The sequence below is a fragment of the Pelodiscus sinensis genome, chromosome 30 (genome assembly GCF_052426305.1).
Source record: "Pelodiscus sinensis isolate ZL-2025 chromosome 30, ASM5242630v1, whole genome shotgun sequence".
In the NCBI taxonomy this organism is placed as follows: Eukaryota; Metazoa; Chordata; order Testudines; family Trionychidae; genus Pelodiscus; species Pelodiscus sinensis.
In genome coordinates this window covers 12,867,749-12,880,779 of record NC_143081.1, presented here as the reverse complement: position 1 = coordinate 12,880,779, position 13,031 = coordinate 12,867,749, and the positions used below count along the sequence as shown (strand labels likewise).

Sequence of the window (13,031 nt, the reverse complement as noted above, 5' to 3'; positions counted from 1 at the left end):
ATCACGGCCCAGCATGGTGCTCCCAGGCCCCGTGCTGCAGGGGGTGGGCAGGGTGGGGCAGTAGGGGGCGCTCTCCCCTTGGAGCTGTTACTGACCCATAGAGACCCACCATAAAGGATGGGTTGCAGTGTCTCATGGCAGCTCACACATAGGAGATGAGACGATATTGGCCAGACTTTTAACAACGCAATTAGGAAATTCACACACTTGGCATCCCGGCTAGGCAGGAGGCCATAATACAGTAAGATCCGAGCTTCCATCGACTGACACCACCCCTTGCAAAGCAACCCAAAGTATCTCTCTTCCCCTCACCGCCATGAGCTGCCATCACATGTTCATCTCACCCCCCATACAGCCCAGGATATAATTTTATCATGTGTTACATGGATGAGGTTGTGCCTAATGCCAATTCAGCAGAGGGCTCCTGATGCTTTTCCTTATTGCAGTCCTATCAGGATGGCCTTCTCCCATAGGCTCTTGATTCTTTCTATAAGGCCACATTTTGCTTTGTGGATGATAGACACTGCAGCGATCAATGTTCTGGAGTTTGATTTATAAGGTCTAGTAAAGACCTGCTAAATGGAACGCTGAATCAATGGAGCATTTTCCCTGTTGCAAGGATGGTTCCAAAACCCAGATTAAGAGACATCGACAACAACTATGGTTTTACGTTGCTAGAATTATGTACCTTCAGCTGACCTTCGGCTATAGTGTGGACCTGGCCTTTAGCTCACTAGCATATCCCTCAATCACACAACTTGGTCTTCTTATCAGAAATGTGCTGGCATCCCAAACTCAAAATATCTCAACCTGACATGAACCTCCACCTTAGAACCACCTAGCTGATGTTTGCAACATGTGGGTTTATGCCAAAAACGCATACATAAATAAACAGAACTTTGGGCTCTGTTGTGACCGATGCTCGTATTTAACTCTTTAGACTAACTCATTGCACAACTGCACCTCTTCCTGCTGTAAGATTTCTACTGATGGTATCTGCTTACGCTGTTCTGGGATGATGGGCTGTTGTAGCTGTTCGGCTTCCAGGATACCAATGAGACCAAGCGGGTGAGGACATGGCTTTTCCTAGACAAACTTCTGTCTCTCTCACCAGTTACAAAAGATGTCACCTCCCCCACCCTTGTATTTCAGAAATTTTTAGAAGTCTAGGCCCAGTGGTGTCTTCTGTTCCCACTGTCAGTTCCTCACCTCTCTGCCCTCTGCTTACAAAGAACAACCATTAATGCAATGGCTACCCAAGCTGCATGGGTTAGAGGGAACAACAAGCCCATTTCTCTTTTGTCCTCACTTGGATGCATGATTAGAGGGCTCGGTGGGCCTCTGGTTTGAAACCCAAAACAACATGGAAAAAGAGGAGATTGGAGGAGGGGGTTTTGATGCCTCTTTTTGCCTTGAACTGTAAGACTCTTTAACACTATGAAACATCACTGTAATGAGGGACTCTAACTGCTTGGGATGCAGCAAGCACACACGAGGGGGAAGGGAATCGCAAAGCCAAACAAACGGACTCTCTAGGCGCCAAATAGCCCCAGATGTGTATAAGTGATTATCTCCTGTTTTCCATGGACGCAAACGCCCGAGCCAACGCAACATGGAAATGCTGTTAAGTGACACCTAAAGGCCGTTACATCATCCTGGTTGAAATCCTTCTGATTCAAATGTCCTGTGGATGGTCATTATGTAATAAAATTTATAATATTTGTAGTTGAAACCACACACATTTAAAAATGTTCTTGTAGTTCCTTATTAAAAGTAGATTAATATGTAAATGTTCTACGGCATATATTTAATGCCTTGAACTTTGCTATAAGAGCAATCGACGCAAAATGACTTTGCCCAGTCCAGGCCTCACTTGCTAGTTTATTACACCTTATTTTGAACATACAATTACACAAATATTACCAGATACAAAAAGTTTTGGTGTAATATTTTATATATTGATAGAAACTATTGTAGTGATATGTGTGTTGCAAGCAGCAATTATTTTACAGATGTAATATGTACAGTGTTTCTCTGACTCAGGTAATATTCCCTCACCTGCAAATACGGAGGTAGGAGCGATATCCTCAAAATGGTCCTTTAATGACTCATAATCATTGAATCTATGATGCACATCCCGGTGTTCCAATCCCATCTGCAAGCATATACATTGACATTTAGGCAAAATGGCAGGGAAGTCAAGAAATTCCCGGTATTAAAATCCTGCTGAAAATGGTACAATTTGCACACAACAGGGGAGAATATTTTCTGAAATGTTTCTCACGTTCAGCCATTTTCTTTCTTTGACATGTCAGATTTTCCATATATGAAAACTTTCACTAAATATTCTCACTTGATTTTTTTCAATGAACTTCAGAGCTGGTCAGAAGGTTCTGATTTCTAGAAGTTTGTCAAAATTCATTCATTCATTCATTCATTCATTCATTCATTCATTCATTCATTCATTCATTCCTAGGTTTCAGGTCCCAATTTCCTAACAAGTTAGAAAGAGATTAGTTATTTCGAAACACAAAATATTAATTAAAAAAATGGAGGGTCATCTGAAGAAGTACAAGAAAACAAGTACGACTTTCTTTCTGCCTACCCCTTTGCACTAAATCTACATTTCCTTCACTGATTTCGCCAGTTCTGTGGAAAGAGGGTGTTTCCTACAGTTTTTCTCAGGGCTCCCTTCACTTCTTTGTTCCTCAGCGTGTATATTATTGGGTTCAACAATGGTGATACAATTATGTTCATGAGGGAAATCATTTGATCACTCTCGGGGTTAGAGCTAGACTTGACCCCCAGGTAGGTGATCAGTGAGAGTCCATAGAACAAAGTCACCACCATGAGATGGGAGGAGCAGGTGGAGAAGGCTTTACGCTTGCCCTCAGCCGACGGCATCCTAAGAATGGTGGAGATAATGAGAAGGTAGGACAGAATTATCAATACGAAAGGGCCCATGATGAACAAAACTGTCACAGTCAAGAGCATGATCTCATTTTTGGATGTGTCGGCGCAGGCCATTTTCAACACCATTGTGATGTCACAGAAGAAGTGGTGGATGCGTTTGGAGCCACACAAGGGGAGGCTGAAGATCCAGGTGGTCTCAGCTACTTCCACCGAGATGCCAAAGAACCACGAAACCCCGATGAGCTGTGCACATGCCTGGACGCTCATGATGGTCGTGTAGTGCAAGGGGTGACAAATGGCTGCATAGCGGTCATAGGCCATGGCCGCGAGGAGGCAGCATTCTGTGAGGCCCATGATGGCGTTGACATACATCTGCGCTGCACAGCCTACAAGAGAGATGGTCTTTTCCTCCACCAGAAGGTGAACCAGCAGCTGAGGGGCCACACTGGAGGTGAAGCAGATTTCCAGGAAGGACAGGTTGACCAGAAAGAAATACATGGGGGTGTGGAGGGAAGCGTTCAGCTTTATCAGGAGGATAACGAGCAGGTTTCCCAACAGGGTAATTACGTAGATGACCAGCAGCACCAGAAACAGAAGGATTTGCAGCTCGCCAAGGTAGGAAAAGCCCATCAGGATGAGCTCGCCAGAGATGGTCTGGTTCTCGCCGGGGTCACTTTTGGAATAGGCCATCTGGAGGGGTGAGAAAGACAGAGTGAATCTGTGCATGTGAGTGACATCATTCAAAGAGGTTTCCTTTCTATTACTGCAGTTCTGCATGGAAATATGAAACTGGGCCACGTTCTCCCCTGGTTTCTTCTGCAGTAGCGGTAGATAGACGCCAGTCAAGCTCTGTCAAGATGGAACAGCTGGAGAGATGATTCTATGACCCTGGTGGAATTACAGTGGATCAGAATCTAATACATGGGCCCTAAGGCAGCTATACCAGAGTTTATGCTCACAATGGGGGATTCTTCTATGCAGTACAAAGGGGTCCTATTCATATTCTCTCTACTCACGGGTGACACTAAGGCTATGTCTAGACTGCAGGCTTCTTTCGAAAGAGGCTCTTTCGAAAGCATCTTTCGAAAGAGCCTCTTTCGAAAGATCGCGTCTAGACTGCAGGCGGATCTTTCAAAAGAGCAATCCGCTTTTTTGAAAGAGAGCACCCAGCGAGTCTGGATGCTCTCTTTCGAGGAAGCCCTATTTACATTGAAGAACCCCTTCTTTCGAAAGAGGAACTTTCGAAAGAAGGTGTTCTTCCTCGTAGAATTGGGTGTACCGCCATCGAAAGAAAAGCCGCGTTCTTTCGAAATAATTTCGAAAGAACGCAGCTTGAGTCTGGATGCAGGGGAAGTTTTTTCGGGAAAAGGCTACTTTTTCCGATAAAACCCCTGAGTCTGGACACAGCCTAAGCTCCGGGGGTGAGGGAGATACATTTGAGGTCAGGGGTGGGGTCCAGAGTGACCTAGACAGATTGGAGGATTGGGACAAAGGAAATCTGATGAGGTTCAACAAGGACAACTGCAGAGTCCTGCACCTGAGAGGGAAGAGTCCCAAGCATTCATAGGCTGGAGACCAACTGGCTATGCAGTAGATCTGCGGAAAAGGACCTGGGAGTTACAGTGGTTGAGAAGCTGGATATGAGTCAACAATATGTTCTTGTGGCCAAGAAGGCTAATGGCATATTGGACTGCATTAAGAGGAGCATTGTCAGCAGATCTAGAGACGTATTTATTTCCCCTTTTTTTGGCTCTATTGCGTCCATTACAGAGAGGATGTGGACACACTGGAGAGGGTCCAGTAGAGGGCAATCAAAATGATGAGGGGTCTGGAGCACATGGCCTACAGGGAGAGGCTGAGGGATCTGGGTTTATTTAGTCTGCAGAAGAGAAGAGTGAGGGGGGATTTGAGAGCAGCCTTCAACTTCCTGAAGGGAGGTTCCAAAGAGGATGGAGAGAGGCTGTTCTCAGCGGGGGCAGATGGCAGAACAAGTAGAAATGGTGTCAAGTTGCAGTAGGGGAGGTCTAGGTTGAATATTAGGAGAAACTCTTTCCTTAGGTGGGTGGGGAAGCACTGGGATGGATTCCCTAGGGAGGGGGGGGGGGAGAATCTCCATCCCTAGAGGCGTTTAAGTCCTGGCTTGACCAAGCCCTGGCTGGGATGATTGAGTTGAGGTTGGTCCTGCTTTGGGCAGGGGGTTGGACTTGATGACTTCTGAGATCTCTGCCAGCCTTGGGATTCTGTGATTCTATAATTCACATTAAGAATATTCCAGTTGTATCCTATTCACATTCACAAACCTTCTTCAAAAAAGCATGGGGAGTGCCCATCCCACTTGGTGTCTCTCACTATCTGAAGCAAGCAAGATGAAGATGAAGGACAGGGTAGGTCCATTTCTCAGTGAGGAGGGAGAAACAATAACAGGAAACTTGGAAAAGGCAGAGGTGCTTAATGTCTTCTTTATTCCGGTCTTCACCAATTAATCTCATGATGAAGAAATGCCTAATAGTGAATGCCAGTGGAAATGGGGTAGGCTTAGAAGCTAAAATAAAATATTTAGAAAGATTAGATGTCTGCAAGTCACCAAGACCTGATGAAATGCCTGCTAGAATACTCAAGGAGCTGATAGAGGAAATAGCTGAGCCTTTAGCGATTATCTTTGAAAAATCATAGACGTCGGGAGAGATTCCAGAAGACTGGAAAAAGGCAAATCTAGTGCCCATCTATAAAAAGGGAAATAAGAGCAACCCTTGAAAGTACAGATCAGTCCGTTTAACTTCTGTGCCAGGGAAGATAATGGAGCAAGATATTAACGAAATCATCTGCAAACATCTGGAGGATAATACGGTGATAGGTAACCGCCAGCATGGATTGGTAAAAAACAAGTGATGTCAAACCAATCTGGTAGCTTTCTTTGATAGGATAACAAGTTTTGTGAATAAGGGAGAAGCGTGGATATGGTAAACCGAGAATTTTGTAAGGCATTTGATATGGTCTCTCATGACCTTCTTATAAAAAAACTAGACAAATACAAGTTAGAATGGGCTACTTAATGTGGGTGCATAACTAGCTAGATAACCATTCTCAGAGACTAGTTACTAACAGTTTACAATCCTGCTGGAAGGGCATAACAAGTGGTGTTCAACAGAGGTCTGTTTTGGGACCGGTTCTGTTCAATATCTTCATCGACGGTTTAGGTGATGGCACAGAGAGTACTCTTATTAAGTTTGCAGATGATACCAAGCTGGGAGAGGTTGCAAGTGCTTTGGAGGATAGAGTCAAAATTCAAAACAATCTGGAGAAACTAGAGAAATGATCAGAAGTAAATAGGATGAAGTTTAATAAGGACAAATGCCCAGTATTCCAGGTAGGAAGGAACAATCCGTTTCACACACACAGAATGAAAAGTGTCTGTCTAGGAAGGAGTCCTGTAGAAAGGGATTTAGGGGTCACAAGTTAAATATGAGCCAACAATGTGACACTGTTACAAAAAAAGCAAACATGATTCTGGGCTGCATTAACAGGTGTGTGGTGAGCAAGACATGAGAAGTCATTCTTCCGCTCTACTCTGCGCTGGTTAGGCCTCAGTTGGAGTCTTGTGTCCAGTTCTGGGCACCGCATTTCAAGAAAGATGAGGAGAAATCGGAAAAGGTCCAGAGAAGAACAACAATGATGGAAGGTCTAGAGAACATGAGTTATGTGGGAAGACTGAAAGAAATGGGCTTGTTTAGTTTAGAAAAAAGAAGACTGAGAGGGGACATGATAGCGGTTTTCAGGTAACTAAAAGGGTATTTATTACAAGGAGGAGGGAGAAAATTTGTTTTCCTTCGCTTCTGAGGACAGAACAAGAAGCAATGGGCTTAAACTGCAGCAAGGGAGGTTTAGACTGGACATTCGCAAAAACTACCTAACTGTCAGGGTGGTTAAGTGCTGGATTAAAGTGTCTAGGGAGGTTGTGGAATCTGCATTCCTGGAGATATTTAAGAGCAGGTTAGACAGGGATGGTCTAGTTGGTGATTTGTCCTGCCATGAGGACAGGGGACTGGATTCGATGACTCCTCGATGTCACTTCCGGGTCTAGTGTCCTGTGGTTCTATGATAAGGAACAAGGTCTGGGTAAATTCTTGTCACTCATATTAGAATAAAATTTGCAGAGATCCGAAAGTCCTCTGGACACACCACAAACACAAAACAAAGAATTATGACTTGGTGCTGATCATGTTTGAGTCTCATCTGTCAGTCTGGTGGGCTGCATGGAATTCTGGGACCAGAACGTCACCTGGTGTAAATTAGCATCACATCCAAAATGTCAAGACTTTGATATGACCCATGATAGTTAAGTTAGCTGCATAAATTCAGAGACCTATCGATGAACTGATGTATTAATAAGTGGGCTGGCAGAAAGAGATAGATAGATAGATAGATAGATAGATAGATAGATAGATAGATAGATAGATTTGAACACCCTCACAACTCATGTGCTCAGACACACAGTGGCTACGACTACACTGGCATGATTTTCCGGAAATGCTTTTAACGGAAAAGTTTCCATTAAAAGCATTTTTGAAAAGCACCTCTAGATTGGAAGGATACTTTTCCGCAAAAGCACTTTTTGCGGAAAAGTGTCCGTGGCCAATCTAGATACGGTTTTCCGCAAAAAAGCCCCAATCGCCATTTTCGCGATCGGGGCTTTTTTGCGGAAAACAGTACTGTGCTGTTTACACTGGCCCTCTTGCGCAAATGATTTGTGCAAGAGGGATTTTGCCCAAACGGGAGCAGCATAGTATTTCCGCAAGAACACTGACGATCTTACATGAGATCGTCAGTGTTCTTCCGGAAATTCAAATGTCCAGTGTAGACAGCTGGCAAGTTGCAAGTCTAGACACAGCCAGTAAGTGACGTGGTTTTGCAGACAGGGGTACGAAACTGACCGACATCCTTGGGCGAATGGCTGGCGTTTCGTTCATTCATTCTCAGCCTACCTTATTTGAGCAGAGCGGTTCCACCTCCTCACTGCAGGCACTAAATGTGCTGAGGGAACAGGGGGTTTTATTTCCTTCCCTGGCTTCTGGGACCTAATCCCTGGAGGACGTGTCTTGCCCTGTTCCCCATACAAAGATCAGCTCTGCCTGGAACTGCAGCAAAACAAGATTCCCCCGGCCAGTCATATCCTAGGAGATTGTAACATCGCCCCCTTCAGTGTCATCAGCCCCATCAAATGCTGAGTGAACGGAACGTTTTCCCTGTTGCGAGGAGGGTTCTGAAGCTCAGTTTAAGAGACATCAACTCCAGCTTCGGTTTTTACATTGCTAGAAGTGCAGACCTTTGGCCGACCTTCAGCTGTGGTGTGGACCTGGCCTTTAGCTGATTAGCCTATCCCTCGATCACGTGGCCTCCTTATCACAAATGTGCTGGGATCCCAAACTCTGAACATCTCAACCTGACGTGAAGCTCCACCTTAGAGCCACCTAGCTGAGGTTTGCAACATGTTGGGATTGTGCCCAAAAAATACATAATACACAGAACTTTGGGCTCTGTGGTGACCGATGGCCATTATTTAACTCTTTATACTAAGCCTTTGTGAAACTGCACATGTTCCTGCTGTAAGATCTTCCACCATGGTACCTGCTTATGGTGTTCCGGGATGCTCGGGTGTTGTAGCATCCAGCATCCAGGACACCAATGAGACCAAGCGGGTGAGGACACCAAGTGACTTTTCCATCTCTCTCTCACTAGCTACAAAAGAAGCGGCTTTTCCCCCACTCTTGTTTTTCAAAACTCTTAAAAATTTACACCCTGAGCTCTCTTCTGTTCCTGCTGACACTTCCTCACCCTTCTCCCCTCCGCTTACAAAGAATGACCATTAATGTAATGGCTTCCCACATTGCACCAGATAGAGGGACAAACAAGCCCTTTCTCTTTTCTCTTCACTTGGATGCATGATTAGAGGGCTCAGTGGATGAAACCCGAAACAACATAGAAAAAGAGGAGATTGGAGGAGGGGGTTTTGACGTCTCTTTTTGCCTTGAACTCTAAGACTCCTTCACATTATGAAACACAACAGTGAGAAGGGACTGTGACTGCTTGGGATGCAGCAAGCACACACGAGGGGGAAGGGAATCGCAACCAAACAAACAGACTCTCTAGGCTCCAGATAACCCCAGAGGCGTACAAGTGACTATCTCCTGTTTTCCTCGGACACAAACGCCTGAGCCTGTATGGCAGGGAAATATCGTTAGGTGACACCTGAAGGCCATTGCATCATCCTGGATGAAATTCTCCTGATTCAAATGTCCTGTGCATGGTTATTATCTAATAAAATGAATAATATTTGAAGTTGAAACCCTACACATTTAAAACTGTTCTTGTATTTCCTTTTTGCAAGCACATTAATATCAAAAAGTTCTATGCCACATATTTAACCTCTTGAACTTTGCAATAAGTGTAACTGACTCAAAATGACTTTGCCCAGTCAATACAGGCCTCACTTGCTAGTTTATTATAAGAAGGCGGTGATAGAGGTACACATGGAAACATAGTAATATTTCTCAACATGAGAATAATTTATGTTGATCATACAGTTACACAAATATCACCAGATATTGGACCAAAGGTTTTTGTATCATATATATCCTGGCCCCGGACACATGGCGTGGCGCTTGCGGGGAGCGTCGGCCCCGGGCGCGCAGCGCTTGCGGGGGAGGGGGAGCGTTGGCCCCGGGCACGCGGCACTTGCAGGGGGAAGCGCCGGTCCCGGGCGCGCGGCTATGGGGGGGCCCTGGCCCCGGGCGCGCGGCTATGGGGGGGGCCGCCCCCGGGCATGCGGCTGTGGGGGGGGGGGCGCCCCTGGGTGCGCAAGTGTCCCTGCCCCCTGGTGCCCGGTGGGCGAACGGCCACGCCCCCTGGCACCCGACAACCTCAAAAGGTTGGGGACCACTGATATATATAGTAGCCCAATGTCTGTGACTCCGTAACGCTGTTCCCTCTGGGCAGTGCTGTTGCCTCCCACTGTGGCACTCGATTGACTTCTGCGCCGCTCAGCCGGGCTGCCGCAGGGGAGCCCAAACAGCCGCTTGCTCCCCCGCGGTGGCCCGGCTGAGCGGCACAGAAGTCAACCAAGTGCTACGGCAGGAGGCGAAGAGGGGTGGGGTGCTGACGTGCGGTGTGACAGCGGTTCCAGGCCCCACCCTCTGGCTGAGAACAGACCTTGGCTGGGGGGAGGGCAGGGGAATGTGGGGGAGGGGGAGGTGGAGGACAACTGGAAGGCTGCGGGATCAGTGCTGGGGTGAAGGGAAACGGTGCAGGGGGACAGCTGGAGCTCATAGGCAGCCACTAAGCCGGGCTGCCACGTGGGAGCAAGCAGTGCAAACAGCCGTTTGGGCTCTGTGCTCCCCATGCAGAAGGAGGAGAAGAGAAATAGAGAGTGAGAGACAGGAGGAGGAGGAGAAGAGAGAATGAGAGGCAGGAGGGGGAGAAGAGAAAGAGAGATGGAGAGAGAGACAGGAGACGGAGGAGAGCTGAGGAGGGGGGAGGCAGTAAGAGTGGAGAGAGAGAGAGAGAGATGGAGCGAGAGACCGGAGGCTCAGGAGAGAAGACCGAGGGTATGTCTACACTACCCTCCTAGTTCGAACTAGGAGGGTAATGTAGGCATACCGCACTTGCAAATGAAGCCCGGGATTTGAATTTCCCGGGCTTCATTTGCATAAGCCGGGCGCCGCCATTTTTAAATCCCATCTCGTTCGAACCCCGTGCCGCGCAGCTACACGCGGCACGGACTAGGTAGTTCAGACTAGGCTTCCTAGTCCGAACTACCTAGTCCGTGCCGCGTGTAGCCGCGTGGCACGGGGTTCGAACGAGCCGGGATTTAAAAATGACAGCGCCCGGCTTAATCAAATGAAGCCCGGGAAATTCAAATCCCGGGCTTCATTTGCAAGTGCGGTATGCCTACATTACCCTCCTAGTTTGAACTCGGAGGGTAGTGTAGACATACCCCGAGATAGAAAGGGAAAAGGACGTGGAGGAGAGACCTGAAAATCCCATTTTATGATGGGCTAATTGGCTAGTTGTTATATATCGATAGAAACGGTTATAACAATATGAGTGCTGAACGCAGAAATTATTTTACAGATGTAATATAAAATATGTACAGTGTTTCTCTGACTCAGGTGAATAGCCTTCACCTGCATATAGGAATGTAGGAGCGATGCAATCAAAATGGTCCTTTAAGGACTCATTATCAATGAATCTATGATGCACATCCCGATGTTCCAATCCAATCTGCAAACATAAACCTAGGCACTTATGCAAAATGGCAGGGGAGTCAAGAAATTCTCGACATTAAAACTCTGCTGAAAATGGTACAATCTGCACAAAACAGGGGAAGACATTTTATGAAATATTTCTCACGTTCAGCCATTTCCTTTTTTTGACATTTCAAATTTTCCATATATGAAAACAAGGTGCTACTTTCACTAAATATTCTCACTTGATGCTTTAATGAACTTCAGAACTGGTCAGAAGGTTTCTCTCTCTCTCTCTCTCTCTCTCTCTCTCTCTCTCTCTCTCATTCATTCATTCATTCATTCATAGGTTTCACATCCTAATTTCCTGACAGCTTTGAAAGAGATTGTTTCAAAGCACAAAATATTAATAAAAGAACTTGAGGGTAATCTGAGGAAGTACAAGAAAACAGTTACGACTTTCCTTCTGCCTAAACCTTTGCACTAAATCTACTTTTCCTTCACTGATTTCTCCAGTTCTGTGGAAAGAGGGTGTTTCCTACAGTTTTTCTCAGGGCTCCCTTCACCTCTTTGTTCCTCAGTGTGTATATTATTGGGTTCAACATTGGTGACACAATTACGTTCATGAGGGAAATCATTTGATCACTCTCGGGTCTAGAGCTAGATTTGACCCCCAGGTAGGTGATCAGTGCGAGTCCATAGAACAAAGTCACCACCATGAGGTGGGAGGAGCAAGTGGAGAACGCCTTACGTCTCCCCTCTGCCGACGGTAGCTTGAGAACGGTGCAGATAATGACGATGTAGGACAGGATTATCAATAGAAAAGGGCCCATGATGAACACAACTGTCACAGTCAAGACCATGATGTCGTTTTTTGATGTGTCGGCGCAGGCCATCTTCAGCACGGGCGGGATGTCACAGAAGAAGTGGTGGATGCGGTTGGAGCCACAGAAGGGGAGGCTGAAGATCCAAGTGGTCTGAGCTACTTCCACCGAGATGCCAAAGAACCATGAAGCCCCCGCGAGCTGTGCACACGCCCGGCCGCTCATGATGGTGGTGTAGTGCAGGGGGTGGCAGATGGCTGCGTAGCGGTCGTAGGCCATGGCTGCGAGGAGGCAGCATTCTGTGAGACACATAATAGTGTCGACATACATCTGGGCTGCACAGCCAGCAAGGGAGATGGTCTTTTCCTCCACCAGTAGGTGAACCAGCAGCTGAGGGACCACACTGGTGGTGAAGCAGATTTCCAGGAAGGACAGGTTGACCAGGAAGAAATACATGGGGTTGTGCAGGGAGGGATTAAGCTTAATCAGGAGAATAACGAGCAGGTTCCCCAACATAGTAACTATGTACATGGCCAGAAGCACCAGAAACAGAAGGATTTGCAGGTCGCCAAGGTAGGAAAACCCCACCAGGATGAACCCGTCAGAGTTGGTCTGGTTCTTGCCGGCGTCACCCTTGGAATAGGTCATCTGCAGGGATGAGAAAGACAGAGAGGGAATCTGAGGGAAACCAAATCTGTGGATGTGAGTGAAAAACAATTGATACACGTTTCATTTCTGTTACTGCAGTTCTGCACAGAAATACATAACCTGGTCAAATCTTCTTCTGGTTCCTCCTGTGGTAGCTGTAGATAGAAACCAATCAAGCTATGCCAAGGTGGAACAGCTGGAGAGATGTTCTATGACCCCAGTGGAATTACAGAAGATCGTAATCTAATACATGAGCTCTTAAAAAGCTAGAATAGTTTGTTCCCACAATGGAGACATTACTGCTTCCAGTACTGAGGAGTTCTATTTATTTCCTCTCTGCTAACAGCTGCCACTAAGCTAGGGGAAGAGGTAGATATGTCTGACGGCAGGGAGAGGGTCTAGAGTG

The 13,031-nt window shown here is 46.5% G+C and overlaps 2 protein-coding genes across 2 annotated transcripts; both read right to left on the bottom strand.

Annotated features, from left to right (window-relative positions):
* Positions 1–2,631: 2,631 nt before the first annotated feature.
* LOC102451616 (olfactory receptor 10A4-like) lies at positions 2,632–3,603 on the bottom strand. Its single transcript, XM_006112318.4, has one exon. The coding sequence runs from the start codon at positions 3,601–3,603 to the stop codon at positions 2,632–2,634; it is 972 nt and encodes a 323-aa protein (XP_006112380.4).
* Positions 3,604–11,653: 8,050 nt separating this feature from the next.
* On the bottom strand, positions 11,654–12,625 carry LOC102451382 (olfactory receptor 10A4-like). Its single transcript, XM_006112317.3, has one exon. The coding sequence runs from the start codon at positions 12,623–12,625 to the stop codon at positions 11,654–11,656; it is 972 nt and encodes a 323-aa protein (XP_006112379.3).
* Between the last annotated feature and the right edge of the window lie 406 nt (positions 12,626–13,031).

Excerpts from the sequence above, each read along its gene's own strand:
- LOC102451616 (XM_006112318.4), bottom strand. The coding sequence starts at position 3,603 with ATGGCCTATTCCAAAAGTGACCCCGGCGAGAACCAGACCATCTCTGGC.
- LOC102451382 (XM_006112317.3), bottom strand. The coding sequence starts at position 12,625 with ATGACCTATTCCAAGGGTGACGCCGGCAAGAACCAGACCAACTCTGAC.